At 34.6% G+C, this 19,306-nt stretch overlaps 1 protein-coding gene across 2 annotated transcripts in view; it reads right to left on the bottom strand.

Moving 5' to 3' along the window:
- The window catches only part of for (cGMP-dependent protein kinase for), a 261,102-nt gene that overhangs the window by 20,264 nt on the left and 221,532 nt on the right, over positions 1–19,306 (bottom strand). For both annotated transcript variants that reach the window (XM_083141470.1, XM_083141469.1), the window contains exons 6-8: positions 12,324–12,418; positions 9,611–9,757; positions 2,552–2,699 (exon numbers count right to left, since the gene is read on the bottom strand). In XM_083141470.1, the coding sequence (XP_082997596.1) occupies positions 2,552–2,699; positions 9,611–9,757; positions 12,324–12,418 (390 nt within the window). The remainder of the gene's footprint in view (positions 1–2,551; positions 2,700–9,610; positions 9,758–12,323; positions 12,419–19,306) is intronic.

Genomic DNA, 19,306 nt, shown 5'->3' with positions numbered 1-19,306 from the left:
TAAGTAGTCACTATTTTGGTCACCTTATTTTGGCCACCCTGTATATTCCAGACCATAGTTCTTCTATAGGACTCAAGATTAAGAAAGAATTGATATGAAGTTAAGTAAAAAGTATGCAAAACTATACAAACAATGACATTTTTATCTTAGGCATGTTTCTTAATTTATCTCTGTGTATTTTACAAAGTTGACAATGCATACCCAGGAAAAAAAATACATTTGAGCATTGTAGTAATAGGAGAGTCATGAGGTATAGTGGAAAATATATTTTACTTTCTTCTTCTATTAGGTATATTAAAATGTTTTTTTCAACCATGGACTTGTAACCTAGATTATACTGAAAAAAAAAAGGACTAGCATTGTAGTTACAGAAAGGTAAATTTTTATTAAAAATAAACCGCCTTGCCAATACAGGATGCACACTGAATGGGACTGTGTAAAACAGCTTTTATGCATTCACACACAACAGCAACATACTTTGTATATTCTAATACATGTTACATATTAAATTAAAATAATACACAATATAAACTTTCATGAGATATAGAAAGAACACTTGGCAATGATAGTGTAAATCTCATATTGTATATTCTTCGCCAATTATGGACCTCCCCGATGGTGTAGTTGTAACATTGTTGCCTTGTAATCAAGCGATCCCAGGTTCAATACCAGTGAGGGCGTTGTGGTTTGAGTCCCACTTTAAAGTGTGGGTTCAGTCCCCGATTAGCCTATCTGTGCATAAAGTGGACATAAAAAACATAACAAAATCTCTTCACCATTTAGCGTTCTAAAAAAATCTATACAATTCCATTGAGTCCTCACTTACATTCTGACAAATAAATCATAATATGTTGAGCCTTTATTTTCTGAATAAAGTATAAACAGCATTTATGTGACACAAACTACTAGCTATGTTCCTGTTAGAAATACAATCAATATTGTGTAAATCACAACTCATTAATGTTATCTAGACAATAACGAGATTCATCTGCGAAGGGGGTTAACTTTAAGGCTTCTGATGAGGGACTGAATTGATCCCAGAACAGAGAACAGAGGTTAAAATTAAATAAAAATACTGAACATAACTCATTTCACTGCAGCTTCATGTGCAGTAAAGCAAGTTTTAATCTACCAATTAACTTGGATATTCAATTAGCACATAAAAACTATCCCTTTTTTCAAAATCGAAAGGAGCTTCCCAAGTAACCAAAAATGGTTGGCCCAACGTTGGGCCAACTGTAAGAACATTCCATTGGGCAACAGTAATTCTGGCCATGGTTCCAACGTTGAAAACTAAAGTATAGATAGGTTTGTGTTATATATAATTTATTGTGAGGCCAAATATAAACTTCTGTGCAAAATTATTTCTGTAAAATTAAAAAAAAAAATACTCTGCACTTTCTTATTAATATGTTGATTGATTGATTGAATTGGTGTTTTAAGTCCACTTTATGCACAGTAAGGCTAATCGGGACTGGATCTACAGTTTAAAGTGGAATCCGAACCACCATGTGCCTCCATTGGGTATCAAACCCGGTACCCCTTGATTACAAGGCAACGACGCTACCAACCCTTATTCATATGTAGGGGCATGTATATTTTGTTTTTGATGAAAAACGAAATGTCAGAAAACAAATTGTGGTATTAATTTTCATGTTTTTGAAAGGTGTGAGATGCATTTTGCTACCATGTTTTGTCACGAAATAATGCAAAATAACCTCTTAAACATGAAATTTAGGGTTTGTTTACCGATGCGACACCTTCTGAGGTCTGAATTATCCTGTGAGTTATGCAATTCATGGAAAATTGATTAATTCTGCTGTTAATATTGGAGAAGCAAAAATGGACTCCTTTAGACAGAAATAAACTTATTACTCTGATAACTACATAAATGTGCTATTAGAAGTGAAATGTTAATTTTGTGTAATAAGTGTAGTTTTTAAATCAAATATTCACAATTTTAAAACCAAAATGTCTTTTTATATACCACTTTTCATCCAATTTTTCACCGCTTTAACACCGAAATTTTATTTTATTTACCGCTTTTGAACCCGAAATTGACTCCATTTTTGTACCGAAATTTTGCTTTTTTATTTACCACAAATATGTGCCTCTATTCATATGGTATCATTGCATTCAAGGTACCTTCAAGTGGTGGCAGAAAACACTTTTTACAGTTTACTTAGTTTTCCATCTTTCATGGGATTTAGTCTGCACATAACATTGTTTATTTTATATATATATAGATCATGAAACCACCTTCACAAGAATACCTGTAAGAATGTTCTTTTTCTGCTACAGCTAAACAGACAAACCGTAAGCAATTCCCAACACAATCTTCATCCATGGCAGCTGACAAAAGGCCTTGTGAGTGACTACAAGTTCAGAATAGCTTCTACTTTCATTAACAAAATCAAAGTCTAGCACTCAATGAACTCTTTTAGCATAATTTGTTCAGATTTAAAATGTGTGCCACCCTATCTCAAACAAAATGGTTTGGTTAACTATGACAATGCAGAGTCCATCACAGACCAGAACCAAATATACATACCTGGCTCTTTTTCATTTGTTTAAGAGCAAACGACCGCGAAGACTCTCCTGCCATTTGTACCAACTCCACTCGGCCAAAGCCTCCGACACCCAAGGTGGAAATGATTCGAAGGTCAGAAAGTTTCAAGTCCTGGAATTCTTCATTGATTCTACATGAAAAATGAATACAACATATATGAGAATTAAACATTAATAACTGATTCATCACATCATGATAAACAGGACATGATTACCAATAAGTTTACCAATCCTGTTATTAAGTATACAATTCTGCCATTTCGTTATTATTCTTATGTGTATATATAAAGCTTTAATTCATGCTCTCTATTTTTTGAAAATCAAATTGATACATAATTTATTTTTCCAAAGTTAAACCCACTACACTCAATTTTGTTTTATGCATTAATTACACAGGTGAATGAACAATTCAGGTTCATAAATACATGTAAACGAGTTACTAACTTTTTCCTCGAAAGTTAGTAACTTGTTTACGTGTATTTATTATACAACCATGTATTTTATTCCCCAAACATGAATTCAGGTTGTGGAATGTTTTCCAATTTATATTGGATTGTTACATGGCCCATGTAAATAGATTATGAATCAGAGGGGTTCAATATTCAGTACCCTAATATATTTTATATAATTACTAACCACAACAATAACAACCATGTTACATTTAAGCAGTAAATATTTCCAAACATGAACGAAAATACTGACAATGTATTGTCTGTAACAATATTACTTAAATTTAATTTAATATAAATTATCTGTTAAAATATATTAACACTGCTCCATCCAATACAATATGAAATAGTTATTCTGATATAAACAGGAAATCTTGTCAATGGAAATGAAAATAAAAGTAAAGATTTAAATTCCAAATGTAGAATTCTTTGAAATGTAAGTGTAAATTTAGCACCAAAATTATTGTAAATTAAACCTTTGTCAACTTCTATGGTGGTTTCCAAAATAGCAGGGTAGATTATTGAGAAGATGTGGATACATTAATGGAATAAAGTATAAATTACATAATATTAAAAATCCTTGTGTAATTTCCAAATTTGCAGTCTTGCTATTTTGATACTGCAATTAGTGTAAAATGTTTACTAAATTAAGGTAGGATTTTGGACTTGCTAAATCCTCTCCTTATATATGGCTATGGATTGATAGAACTTTGATGTATTAGTAAATTTCATAATGGTATTTTATCAGTTTTGGTTAAAATTTCATATTGATCCCTCCGTAGTCTGTAGTTAGAATATAAAAATAAAATCTTCAAAGAAGTTCTAGCCCTTCTAGGATTCCTAAGAAGTAAAGTTTTATTATAGAAATTCATGACCTTCACTCATATGCAATTAATTGCATCTGTATCATAACAGCACACAGACTTATAGCTAGGGCAGCTCGCATGCTACTCAGGGAGCAGGGATTACATCACATGTATTGTTCACAGGTTTCAGAGAAGAAAATAAAGTTAAATATGAAATGAGTACATGGATACATATATTTATTTGCATGTGCCGAGTTTAAATAATGTTTTTACCCTAAATGTTATCAATGTTCATTTTTACTCAATAGTGATACAGATATGCATTAAAGCAATTATTAATAAAAGTATATTTCTGTGAAATATAAATATTGCGATAATTGTTTCGATCATTAACTAAGATGTCTAGGGAAGGACAATGAACTCTTCTTCTTTATCCACCCATGATACAGTATAAATGTCACTTATTGTATGGATTCCTAATAATGCATCAGTGAACAGAAAATGAAATGTTACACTTCATTGCATTTCCTGATGAGAGAATTGAAGAAACTGAGAAAAGGAGATTTAGAGATTTTTCAGAAAAATGAAAACAAATTAAAGTGTGTGTGTGTTTTTTTAGGGGGAGGATTGGCATAGGGGAAGTGGTCTAACCACCTTGGTCCCTGCCTGACATGAGAAGAACTGTGATATGAATACAATAGGCTACAATGGTAAAAACTACCAATCTATTGTTATGTACTTGTTTCATCGTGTATCTGTCTCTGTTCTTGTATTACTAAATGCCTTCTAATACTTTTGTTTTACTATATACTAAAGATTTACCAACATGAACATTTTAAAATGCCAGAAAACAATTATATTCCAATCCAATATAAGATCAGACATTTTAAAATTTAAAATAATGCATAGCTTATGTCTAGTGCCAACAAAATTTACTGTTTTGTTTATTATACAGTGTAACACCAATTTTACACTGTCCTACATTATACATTCAATCTTCATGCCCCCCCTCCCCCAATAGAACATAATGTTACACAATTTTCCTGCATTGTAAGTTTTCCCACCTCAGTGCCCTGAAAAACATAAAATCAAAGTTCCACTGAATATTATAAATAAATTAACCCTCCTTAATAGGGTTATGTAACCAGATTGTTCTGGTGGGTTTTTGCTTTAGAAAAAGAAACTCAACCTACATGAATTTTGCATTTATATTCATTAAGAACTATAACAAAGTAACAGAGCTGTGAGGTAAGGTAAACCAAATTGCTATTTCATTGAAGAAATTCATTAGGAGCTGTTCAAGAAAAACAAACGGGATGCATTCTGGAATGTATATTTTCTAGTTTGCATTAATGACAACACAAATGAGTAGGAATATAATGCAAAGGCAAAAACAACAATGAATTGAAAGGTAGGTTGTATGGTCCCAATTGCCTCTTTGCTGGGTAATAAGGACCAGCCAATGGGGTATCAAGGACCGGTCCACTTTTGAATGGTACGTCCTTCTTTTTTGAATCACAATAATCTTGAACTACGTCACACAAGTCTTGTTTGTTCATTCCAAAACCCCACTGAGGAAATAGAATGAAGCACTCCTCTAATTGTGATTCTTCTGCAGCTGTTAGTGCAGTAGACGTTCCGGGATGCGCTTTTAACTTCATACAGTTGCTCAGCAGTTCTTTATGGCATTTCGTGCATCTGCCTTTTGGCTGGTTCTGTTTCCCGGTCTTAACTACACAGCTTACATGCCATTTGTGTGCAGAGTACTATTTACACAAGCAAAAAAGGATCACAGGCCGTGCACACGGCTGGTGCGCCTGCCACTTTTCATTTCTTTGCACTTTTTATGAAATTCTAGCACACGGTCCTTAATGCCCCGTGGTCCTTAATACCCCGGTTTACCTTATTGATCTGGCAAAATTCTTGTAAATTTACCAACAAATGGACACTTTATTTCCTTAAATGGTTTCATCCCTGCTATATGACAGTAGCATGACAACAGATTTATCATCATGCTCAAATTTTACTATTCAAAATGCCCCCATATTGTACCCCACACAAAAATACATCAGTGGTTTTCTGTGCATTTTACTTCTACAATGTATGTCATAAACATAGTATTGTCCAAAATGTTATATTTCAGCAACAATTTTGGAAGTAATAAAACTACTTATTATATAATACACTCACCTATATATTAAGCAGGTATCCTGTAAGTTGCATGTGGTAAGAAAAGTATTTTTAATTGTTAATTGTTTTCACTAGTACAGCACAAATAAAAGCCATAATAATAGTTTCATGTTTGGCTGAAACACATCATATGTACCACATAGCTTAATGGAATGATCTTGCAGGTACTTGTGTGTGTGTTTTTCTAAATCATTAATATAAAATAATAAAACTATAGTGTCTGGCAAAAACAGTGCATTCACACTGGATAAAAGTCTGTAGAAATGAAAGAAAAATGGCATTAAATATTTTTTGAGAACTGTAAGGCTAAATATGGAAATTGTATTATTGTAGAAATCGAACATAAAATACAGACTTGAGTAGGAGTAGAACTTGAGCCTGTGTTAAGTGTGAATTTTTCACTAATTTACAATAGTAATCCTGTGTGTGCTAAATATAATGTAAGTGAATAGCAAAATGCTTTATATTCTACTGTCGGATTAAAAATTATTATTACTCAAGTTTGGACTCCAATTACAAATTAGCCAGTAGACCTACATTAAAAGGAGTTACATAAAAATTTAGCTTATTCAATTCTGCGTTAATTTATGTTATCCATTTTTTTCTTCAAGTATGCCTTCTATTTTTTATCGTCATGAGAACAAATAAAGGGCCGCTTTTTGTGTTTTGCAAACGATCACTATCTTTGAAATTCTCTAAGTCAAAAATGGATTGTTCGATCGTTATGAAATTTTAGTAAGGTACAGGCAGAAAGGTTTTAAACACAATTATTAATTTTCAGGTTTTAAAAATTTCTCAAAAAAACTGTTACTTTTAATTTTGTGAAACAACATTTCGTTAGTTTTGGATAGTCTTACAAATACAATATTAGTCTTGTTTTGAAACTCTTTGCACCTATTTTTAAAAGCCATTATCATAGTCAATTCACATTGCTAAACTGATTTTATACAGATTTTTATTCAGCAGAGTAAAGCTATACGTGAAACGTGGCAACACTGTGTACAGCGATGTCAACCATTTTTGACTTACAGAATTTCAAAGATAGTGATCATTTGCAAACACAAAAGAACCAGCACTTTTTTTGTTTTCACGACAATAAAAAATAGAAGGCATACTCGAAAAAAAAAATTGGCTAGCATAGATTAACACAGAATTGAATAAGCTAAATTTTGATGTAACTCATTTTCATGTAGGTCTACTGGTTAATTTGGAATTGGAGCCCAAACTCTAGTATCTATAATTTTTAATCCAATAGTAGATGCACTAACTGAATTCCAATTATCAGATTTGAATACTAGTTACTTGAATTAGGTTATTTTACATTGTTTTTCTGCCACTTTTGGATAATTGTGAGGATGAGTGATGGTATCATGAAATTGGTGAAGGGCACTCACAAATAACACCCATGTCAAGGTGGGGATTAACTTGGGGCCCCTGCATTGTAGTGCACTGTGCTAACACTCAGCCATGGGGGTCGGCAATTGTCAGATTTGAACCTGGCTAAACTTCAATTTTCCTCTTGCAAATCAATGTGGTATATTTACATGTGTTAACTTCTTGTTCAATTATTATTGATGTGGTATGTAAATAGGTTGTGAAAATTTGTTTGCCAATAAAAACATAGAATATGATTCATAGGCAATAAATTTTCTTTATTATAGAAATAGATGGCATTAAGAGCTCCTGCATACCAAAATAGTTAGCACTTTAACATTTTCTGCAAATAGTCTCAGGTTCGATTCCCAGTGGAAGTCCAAAATTAATTTGTAATGACCCAGCATCATCGAGAAGAAAGAAGCAGCAGGCTCTGATGTTGGGAAACCAGATAGTACATGGGATTCGACGCAAGTGCAAAGATCCTTGGCAGAGCTCAACATTCAAAAGGACTGTCATCTTACAGTTTTTAGTTTAGTTAAGAGGGGAATTAAGGAGGCAAAAATGTGCAAAGAAACCATGGAAACTTGTCAGAACCAAAATATGTACATTTTATTCTAAGATCATCAACAGTGAAAACTGGAGTTTATGTAAGATTGATTGATTGATTAATTGACTGATTTGCTTTATTTTAATTTGCTTTTCTTCCACTTTTGGTTAATCACTAATATGATGATGAAGGATGATAAAATGAGATTGACGAGGTACAATCTGGTTGCGAGTCCAGACGTCCGAGCCTCGCTAGTCTGAAAAATGCAGTCCAGGGTGTACTATGCGGAAGGCAGGGTCACCCCTTACACCCTGATTATGTAAGAGTCAGCTGAATTTGAAATTATCTGTGTAATCATTTTTACAAAAGCTCCACGTTAAATAAAACTAAACTCCCATTCGAGAGCTAAGGCCTGCCATGCAACTTTTCAGCACATCCATTCCATTGTTATCTAGCCTTCTAAATCAGAGTTCACTACTATTTCATTTCAAGAATTTCCTACCAAGAACCAGGACCAGTTGCATCAAGGATCAGAGTGTTAGCCATTTGAATACACATGAGCTCAATAAAAACACCACATTCACATTCTAAATACTAAAGAGTTTCTTAGGTCATTGCGTTTGACATTCTCTCCAGAATTTAGGATGCCAATGTGGTTCTCTGAAACAAGAAACACTTTCAAAATATAGTAATTGTTGACGTAAGTCCGATATTTCAACAAACCCATAAATTACTCAATTGCATTTAATTTACAAATTTAACTGCGTAATATTTTTACAGTGATTTTGTTGAAATACAAGTACATATTATTGCTGAAATGTTCAGCTATGTTCATAATTGTGCAAAGAAAATCTTAAAAAAAAAAAAAAGTAAAGTGTTCCCCTGTGCTTAGCACCATGCCATGAACGCATATAGGGGGTGTGGGGGTAACGCCCCACACTTTCTTGATCCGGTCGTGAGTGGGGGTGATGTGATCAGCATCACGCCCCTGACCACCTTTACCCCCCAGGGTTTCCCCCATGTACCCATGTTATTCGACGCTGGGTGAGCACCGGGGCCGCTTGCAACGTTAGAAAAGTTACCAGATTTGAACAGGCCGGGGATCAAACCCGGGACCTTTAGCATGGTAGTCAGATGTGTTACCACCTGAGCGGTAAGAAAATCTTATGCATTTAAATTTTTGATATGTACCATACATTTAAATATACATGTATAGTAACATGCACAATATAATGTAATAACAATAACCCATGGTGCAACAGCCTATGAGATCCAAGGCCTACCTACCAACTGCCAGCCTCACTCCCACATACCGAGGTGGGAGATCATCCAGCCAGTTACGAGGTGACGTGTGGTCAGCATGACAAACCCCCAGTTGTTTCCATGACTGGGTTACACTACTCATTTGTAGCTCTCTAAATTCCTAATGATGGTGGGTACGGTGCCATGCACAGGCTGAAATCTCAAAAGAAAAGTTGTTACGCTTCCCTCCAGGAGACTTGAACTTACATTCTTCCTGTAGGCAGAGCCCAAAGCATGATGCCTTAGTCAGCACAGCCACGGTGCAGGGCAATGTAATGTAATAGTTTTATTAAAAATTTTCTGCTGGCTGCAACTTAAACATGCAACAAATACATACACTATACTAGAAATTGAGAATTTTTGTTACTTGCCTTCTCCTTTCCACTCCCTCGTCTATGTAGCGAGTTCTGATTTCATCAAGGCTAGATATGAGTTGGTTGAAAGTCTCTCGGTCAATGACAAGACACGAAACTCCATCAGGGTCATCAACAATAATGTTAGCTGTTCGAAGGTCATCTCTGAAAAAGTTTGAAATTTAATACCAACATTTACATAAGCATTTCTCTCATGTCTACATTTTTAAAAAGGAATGTTCTAAAATCATATATTCTCTCTTTGTGTTACCTCTTATACAATTACATAATTGGCTCCATTATTTCTCATTATACACAGTGATTAATCATGAAACCATAGATAAGAAGTCATTATGGTTGCGGTAAATGCAGTTTAAAATTCCGCAATGCGGAAGTGCAAAATCTTCTAAATTTCACGTAAGTAATAGATAAGAAGGTTTCCTATCTTTAGCAAAACAAATGTTTGACAGTTTATAGCAAATACTGTTGTAGTCAAACTATCAAAAAATTTCTTCCACTCAACAACTGTAAGAGCTTTCAACAGGAAGTTGCCCCAACAACAGAAATAACAACAGTTTGAATATGATTATCAAAAAAACATATTACAATGGTGCGTTTTACTCACTATCAATTCAAATAAAAATATATAAATAACTTACGTGAGTGAGTAGGAATGTTTCAGAACGACGTTTCGGAAGTCAGTACTACTTCCTTCATCAGGTAATAGAATAAAAAACTTTAGGTGCCAAACATGGTACCGCATTGTCAAATCGTAAGTTGAGGATTCAGGTTGAGGATAAAAAAGGTAACAAACTTATGGTGACGACATAAAAACTCTGATGGAAATCTTCGCTGGTTAAAAATTCCCTACGTTAAAAACAAAAACCACAACTAAAACAAATAAAAATCGAAGACCTATTACAGTCCATGTGTTCTACCCAACACTGACGGAAGTCACTAGGGGACTAATAGGTCTTCGATTTTTATTTGTTTTAGTTGTGGTTTTTGTTTTTAACATAGGGAATTTTTAACCAGCGAAGATTTCCATCAGAGTTTTTATGTCGTCACCATAAGTTTGTTACCTTTTTTATCCTCAACTTGAATCCTCAACTTACGATTTGACAATGTGGTACCATGTTTGGCACCTAAAGTTTTTTATTCTATTACCTGATGAAGGAAGTAGTACTGACTTCCGAAACGTCATTCTGAAACATTCCTACTCACTCACATAAGTTATTTATATATTTTTATTTAAAATGATTATCAAAATAAAATAAAATAATATAAAATTAATTTGGCTTCAGTTTTATAAGAAAGATACACTTTTAAAATTTAATATGTCTTTCTTAATATTTTGTGGTTATGTCACTGGTGTATGTAGTCTGAATATCAATGTGATATTTTTATTTAGATTTCACATGTTTTGTTATTATACATGTAATTAATCAGAGAATAATAGCAAGTGTGTACCAGTGGTGTAAGATTTAGTACTTCTTTGTGGTTGTTTTCTACTCTAAGGGAGACTATTAAGCTTTTCAACCCCTATTTTCTCTCAAATTTACTACTTTCAAAAGTATTATACACACTACATATTACATTATGCACATCTTATAAAAAGAGTGATAAACAAGGATTAAATGAACCTGATTTCATTATCTTCAATTAGAAATCCACTTAACATGGCAATATTCTAACTGTAAACCACTTCATTATTATCAGCAGACATGGCTCTATTTAGAAAGGGAGGGAGGGGTTCAAACTCTTCCTGAAACTTCTGGTATGTTGCGTTCAGAAATATAAAATTGGCAACTCATTTTCAAATACTTAACTAAAGCTTTACAAGAATAGAACAGGGATACAATATATTGGAACCCAATCTTGAGAATTATTATGAAAGGTGTGTAATTTCTGAAACTTATGGGAAACTGGTTTTATTCTTGGAATCATAATCCACCTGCAACCCCTCAAATCTCACATCTAGCCATCATCTTTCAGTTTTATCCCTCATCAGGCTGAAAATTCCCTTTCCGACCTTTAAATTCTTTGTGCAGCTGGATAAGGTGTTTTAATCCCACTTTCCATGACAGAAGGTCGAAATACAGGCTTCATAATCCCCTGCCCGACACACACATGCAGGGCCAGTGTAGTATGTAGATTTATTCTCATAAAACACATGCTTGTATAGTATTTGTTAGTGCATAGTGACTAAGAATCAATTGTGTGTAAACCACAGGCATCTCGTGAACGCATGCTGCGCATGCGTCAATTGTGGGAAAAAGGACAGCTTGCTCTCCGACGACATTCATGAACATTTCTACATTCTAATTTCTTCATATAGGAGAAGTATTTATTTTACACAAGAGTGCTCAACTAAGCTTATATTACATTTCTTTGATCTGAAGTGAAAGAAAGTTATAATTCTTTTCCCACAATTGACTCATGCGTCACTTCAGATCCAAGAAATGTAATATAAGCTTAGTTGAATGCTCTTGTGTAAAATAAATACTTCTCCGATATGAAGACATTGGAATGTAGAAACACTCATGAATGTCATCACAGAGCAAGCTGTCCTTTTGCCCACAATTGACGCATGTGCAGCATGCACCGCATGCGTTCATGGGATGCCTCTGGCGTAAACCCTCCCTGTTTGTTTTTTCTTTCTACAGCCATGTCAACATACAAATTAAATTGAAGTTCATTTAAGCCTGCTAATTGGTAATTCGACACTTACCCCTGGAGGGCTTTCTCTCCGAAGAAGTCACCTTTACCCAAAGTCCTGATGAATTTCTCTTCAGTTGTGTTTTGTTGTTTTATAGTAACTTTCACCTAGGAAATAAAAACATAGAATTACTTTCGATAGAGAATTACTTGCAAATATTAACCAGATCTTCTAAAGTGTTCAAAAATTGCACAAATTAGATTTAAGATCAGAAAATAAGGTAACACATAAGTAAGAAATTGTTAGATTGTAATATAAAAAATAATAAAAAGGAGTAGTACAAAGAATCAGATTTACTATCCTAAAGTTGAAACACACACACCTCAGCAATATAACATATGCATGCTTAGCACAGAAGGAGTTTAAACTTAACACTACAGCAGGCTTATCATATTTTTTTGGGTCCAACCCAGGACATATTCGCGATCAACTCGTTATTGCTGAATTTCAGGTTTTTCTTACAAAAATAAATTGAAATTACTTAAAAGCCTTAACTATTTATTGTAACATGAAACCATAAATTGTAAAAGAAAAAAATATTAACATTATTTTCTAAAACCAATCAATTAATTTTCAAATGTTTAATTGAATAATACATTTTCTAAAGTTTAGGAAACCTCTCTGTTATAGTTGACTCAGTTGTACTTTTCACTAGACATGTCTCTTTTTTTTTTCTTCAGAAATGGCCAGTTTTTTTTAATAACATCATAAAATTCACAACATGAAAGTTCTGAATTAATTTTAACATTCAGCAAATGTTTAACAGTGCATACAAGAAGTCTACCACTTTCTGCATACCAAATATTCCTCATAATTGAAAATACTCTCTCAACTGGAGCAGGTGTTCCAGGCAAAGACATAGCAAACTCAACCATTTTAAAAATGTTCTTGCGTGAAATACCAGTCTTTTGAAACACCTTAAAAATTGCTCGCCACTTCTCTTCAATAGAATCTGATACTTTTTCAGAACTTGAACCACAACCTACCTTTTGGTTTTGAATTACCTTGTTCAACAATGTACGTTCATCAAATAGGTCATCAATATTTACGGCATCTTTTACAATTGCACTAATAACTTTTGTACTCTTTTGTAAATCAGAAGAGGTATAATCAATCCTTATAATCGATCGATCCTTGCCGGTCATAAATTTTGGTCGTGAATATTCTATACTGCTAGCTATTTTCATGTTCAGATTCTCAAAACCCCGGACATTTTGCAATCCTGGACATCTTCCAGGACAGCACGAAAAAAAAACAGGACTGTCCAGGCTAATCCCGGACGTATGGTAAGCCTACACTACAGTATGTCCCAGGAATTTGTGGAGCAATGCCATGCATAACAGTAGAGAAGGGGAGAAAGGGAGTAGGCAGAGCAAAGTCGTGCATGCTGCTGTAAATGGCTGACAACTGCAGGCACGTTGCCCCCTCCACAATCCTTTTCCCTCTTATGCAGTCACTTCTTGCACAGAGGATTTGTTTTCGTTCACTTGTACCACATACTCTTGGGACAGAGTGGGATATCAAAATGACCTCTTCATTCCAAATTTTATCAATAACCTTCCAATTGCTTTTTTTCCCCTTATTTTTGGTCCTTTATATGATGATATGTTGCAATATACAAAATGTTTACATTTCATGTACACCCCTGTTCAGATAAAGTGGCACATTCTTCAACTGCAACTTTGTGTGAACAGGAGTGTACCTAGAACAGTAGCAAAATGACACTTGTGCAATTTCTTCTTTGAATGATGCAGCATTCACGCCCACTTGAATAAAGATGTTTTATTATTATTATTATTATTATTATTATTGAGATCTGCCAATTGCCTTTTTGTTGGGTGACATGTGATTGGTGCATCAAGCCCCATCCCTGATGTTTTCTGATTTACGAGAGGGGGGACACTTGGACTGAAGTCAATTCTAGGAGGGGGCAAACATTGACTTCCAAGGGTACCTGCAGTGGGCACAGAGGGGCAATTGTCCCATCGACTTCAAATTTTATGCAAATAAAAATATATTTCGTAAAATTTTCTTCCTTGCTTTGCTCATAATATCATTGTTTTCTGTAATGCATTGTAAATTACCAGAGAGAGAAGTAAGACTTATCTTAATTGATTTTGTCTTAAATGTATGAACAATTGTTTTCAGGAAAAGGAGCAGGCACATTTGAGAGACAATTCATGTAATTTTTGCTCTTGGTTTATTATGAGGTGGATGGATTGATTATGTAATGTATTTAAATAATAAATGTTGTGTATATTTATTAAATAAACTTTGAATATGTACACAATTTAGTGTTGGCATGTTGCATGTGTATTTTCTTATTTTACATCGCCCCATGTTGCATATGTGCAAAACATACGTATGTTGTACATGAAAGTTATGAACGTTATATGTACAAAAATAATTATATTTGGAATGCATTTATTGTGCATTTTCTGCCATTCAAAAATACAGTTTGTGTGCTTGTTCTCCATTATTAGTTAATGTGAAATTGAACGTTTTGAAAAAATGTTTAAAATAGTTTGTTCCAACAAAATGCTTTAACACCGACTTTTACCCCTTTTTGTGTAATTTATAGGAGCATGGCCGTATTTAGAGGGTTCAAACCCCCCCGAAACTTCTGACATGTTCGATTAATGGAAGTTCAGAAACCAAAATCTGTAACAAATTTTCATTTTTTTTTTTTCGAAGCATCACAAAAATACATGGAGACAATGTTGAATCGATCGAGCTAGAATTTTCATACATTTGGAATTCTGAAACTTGAGTAAAACAGGATTTATTCTCAGAATCGTAGCCCACCCGCGACCCCACCATTATCACTTCTGTTGTCATCTTTCCAGTGTTGCTCCTGCGTCACAAGGAATATATAGACTGAAGATTCCCTTATGATTGTCCCAAAATTCCCTTTCCAGCTTTTAAATTCCCTGTCCGATAAAGTCGAAAATCCCCCTTGATAGGAGTTCAAACCTAGGATCTCCAGTTTTGTAGCGCATTATGTTCGCGATTGAGGTTACAATCCATGCACGAGGCTAACTTCCACACTGGTTCCACACTTTTCAAAATTCCAAAAATTTAATTTTAAAGTCAAACAACAAAAGCTTTATGACTAAAATTTCCATTTAACTTTTAAAGCTTTTCTCTTGAAGGTATCTAAAGTTCAATGACGAAGTATAATAATTGTGCATTTCAGTACACACACACACACAAAAAAAAACAAAAAAAAAACACCTTGTGCTGGATATTCACTCATCTGCTGGATTGAGTAAGCCCCCTCAAGGATATAACAATAATATAATAATTATTATTATTATGGAATAAAATTGTTTTATTATTATGAAATTTTAATTATTATTCTACAATTATTGTTATTATTTCTATTATTCAAATTTCTGGCGACGCCCATGGGAACAATTATGGATGAACCCCCCCCCCCCCCCCCCCGAAATTTTTTCCTGCCTACGGCCATGTATAGGAGGATAATAACCTCCTCCTCCTTCTCCTCCTCCTACTACTACTACTACTAATAATAATGCCATTATTATAATTGTGTGATTGAGTTGGTGTTTTAAGTCCACTTTATGCACAGTAAAGCTAATCGGGACTGGACCTACAGTTTAAAGTAGGATCCGGACCACTTGTGCCTCCACCGGGTATCAAACCTGGGACCCCTTGATCACAAGGAGATGACATTAGCACTGTACCATCAGGGAGGCCTATTATTAGCATTATTATTATTATTATTATTATTATTGGTACGTTTATCGTGGAATTTCCCCGCCCCTTCCCCCCGGACAAAAATTCGTGATTGCGCTTGTGCTCTGAATTACCATATTTGATCTTGTTGGTGACTTTGTTCCAGAGAAAACTGAGGATGAAAACTGTTATTTGAGTGAGGTATACTTTACTGCAAGAGTACGTAAGTCCTCATCTCAATAGTCTGAACAAGCTGAGCCAAATGATTCAAAAGTGAAGATAACCTGAAGAGATGGAACAAGAGTAGCACGCCTTAGTTGTTACCACATCATTGGTTGCAATAAGGACTGCTTTGAAAGTGGTTCCAATGCATGAAAAGACACTCAATCAAATCCTCTAAATGTACTAAAAAATGATTGAACCTTGTCATTTCATGGCTTCAAAGCAATTATTGCCATCGTGTACACCCACAGGAGGTTCGGGTGATGATATTAAGTTGCAGTTTGGCAACCGAAATTCACGAATGGAATATTCCCATATTATTCTGTGTCAATAATCAACCCAAGCTAAATACATGAAAGTTCTCTTGCCTAAAAGTTGAGAGAAGTTTACCTGAAATGGTCTGAGGAAAAGGAATACCAGGTGTTTCATAAATACTTGAGGGGTTAGAAATATTTATTGTAATTAAACTAACTATTGAACTTATGTTAATGAAACCAGTCCAGAACGAACAAAGGAACTCAAACAGTTTATTTTTAACACCTACAAATGTTCAACGTATGCACCACATGTGACACAGCATGAATCAACATGATTATCTACTTCTTGCCACACCCGCATCAACATGGGCCTGTCGATAGTGTCTATCGCTGTGATGATATCCTCCCTTAGGGCTGCGATATCGCACGGCATCAGTGAGACGAGTACCCTGTCTTTGATGAAACCCAACAAAAATGAGTGACACAGTGTAAGGTTCCATGATCTTGGGGACCAAAACATTGCACAAAACACTGTGACTGATGTGGGTGATTTGAGTGTTGCCTAGCGGCAGGGATATGAACTCTCAGCTTAACAAAACATGCACGCAGAAACTGTTTGCTTTCCTATCATGTTGATGGATGGATGCTGTGTCACCCGTGGTACATACATAGAACATTTGTAGGTGTTAAAAAAAAACTGTTTGAGTTCCTTGTTCCTTCTCGACTGGTTTCTTTAACGAAAGTTCAATAGTTTACTTGCAATAAATTTTTGTAACGCTTCAATTATTTATGAAACACCTGGTATAAAATTTACATATCGCACATGTAAAATGTCTAGGAGTGTTAATTATGTGAAACAGAATTAGAAACATTAGACTGAGGAAAAGGACGTATCTAGGTAAGGGCGTTTAGGGGTCCAGCCCCCCCCCCCCCCTCAAAGACTTATCAAGTACTACAAGTAAATAATGAAAATATATTCATTTAGCCTTTTTCGTATAATTTCCTCTGAACTTATTGGAAGACAAGGATTATATTGGGATCATACGGCTTTGAATGACATTACAAAGAAGATTTATGTACACAACTACTCAAAATAATATGCATAAAATATTAATCAGAAACTTACTTTTCTCCAACTACATGTAACATCATTTTTGTTATTCGATAAATATTCAATTATTCATATATATGATATTAATTTCATTGCCAGGGCACTTGTTTTTATGTAAATTATTCCAATCTTAACTACAGATAAGCTACGTAATGAACATGCGCTGTTATATCTCTATCCTTATACAGCCTTTTTACCTGTTTATTTAAACATTATTATTATTACTATTACTATTATTATTATTATTACTATTATTATTATTATTCCTGAGACAGTTGGTTCAGAACCCCACCCCCTTCCCAAAACATTTCTAGATACGTGATTTCTCACATGAATATAATATATTATTTTATGTTATACTACTGAAATAACATCTGGATATGTTGGGTGCTTTTGATGTTCTTAATTGAACTCTCCTCACAGTAGCAATGTGTTATAAAGTGATGCTTCTTCTTCTTCTTCTTCGTGACCCTTACCGCCGGGTATATGGCAGTTTTGGTCAAAGGTCTGCGATGTAGTACACTTGTGAGCAGAAGTACCATTGAATCGAAGTCATAGTAAGTTGTGGTCGTAAAGATATTGTAATATTACACTTCACTGTATTTTAGTACTGATCAGAAACTTGAACATACACACAAATTTCAAAATTGAATACCATTCTGTCTGGCAAAACTATATAATATCCACATCGTAGGCGGTGAAGGAGACGATAATAGGGATGGTATGGATATGGGAAATGGTATTTTGGCTCTGTGTAAACAGTTAAAAAGAGCGTGTCTGTATTTGCTTCTTAACGAGCAATGGAAGAAGAGATGAACTGGCGTTTGTTTGTTTTCTCCGCAATCACAAGCAGGGGAGGGATTTTGATGCAGTCTTGCTAGGTGTTCGTTTGTGCAAACATGTCCCGTTCGTAGGCGAAGTGTGAAATTTATCACTTCACGAGGAAGTTTCAGTTTATGAAACCAGGGTCGACTGACTACTTTTTCTGCGTACCATTTATAAGTGGTCGTATTTGCAATTTGATTAAGTGCCCGAGCTTCCCATTGGGAATTAAGTTTCATTTTAACTCGGGGTAGAAGATCAGTATAGGATAAATGAAGGGGAGTAGGAAAAGGAGTGTTCTTTGCCTTTTTTGCGTATTGGTCCACTAAATCCTGATATATATTAAGATTACTATGAGCTTTTACGTACGTAAATTGCACTCGTTGATCATTTTGGCGGAGATTTAATGTAGTTTGTAAGATCAGGGATGGGAGAATGGGCATGCGGTATGCATCTTTTCCACAACGATCGAGTGTAAATAAAACACTCATTGCGTCAGTTAGAATTAGAGTTTTTTTAAATCCCGCTCCACGGGCATGGTGTATGGCATAACATTCTGCCGAAAATATGGACATGTCTTGCGGTAAGGAGAATTGTCTGACTATGTTTTGGCAGGGTGCGTAGAATGCGCAGCCGACATGTTCGTCATCTTTTGATCCGTCAGTGTATATGAAGTCATAGTCTGGCCAAATTTCTTTATAATATTCATGTCGACCGAAATCAACATAATTGACATTGACAGGTGACTCGGTAGGAATCCTCAAAGTGTAAATCAAGGGATTTTCTATAGTGTAACTTAAGTGATATGCTTCTCTATCTATGTTGTAACAATACAAAAAATAATATCTAGAACATGATCTATCCAAGGGTAAAGTTTCACCCAG

The sequence above is a fragment of the Lepisma saccharinum genome, chromosome 20 (assembly GCF_977018435.1).
Source record: "Lepisma saccharinum chromosome 20, izLepSacc3.1, whole genome shotgun sequence".
NCBI lineage: Eukaryota > Metazoa > Arthropoda > Insecta > Zygentoma > Lepismatidae > Lepisma > Lepisma saccharinum.
Note: the sequence above shows the minus strand (reverse complement) of the source record. Positions and strands in the feature narration are given on the sequence as shown.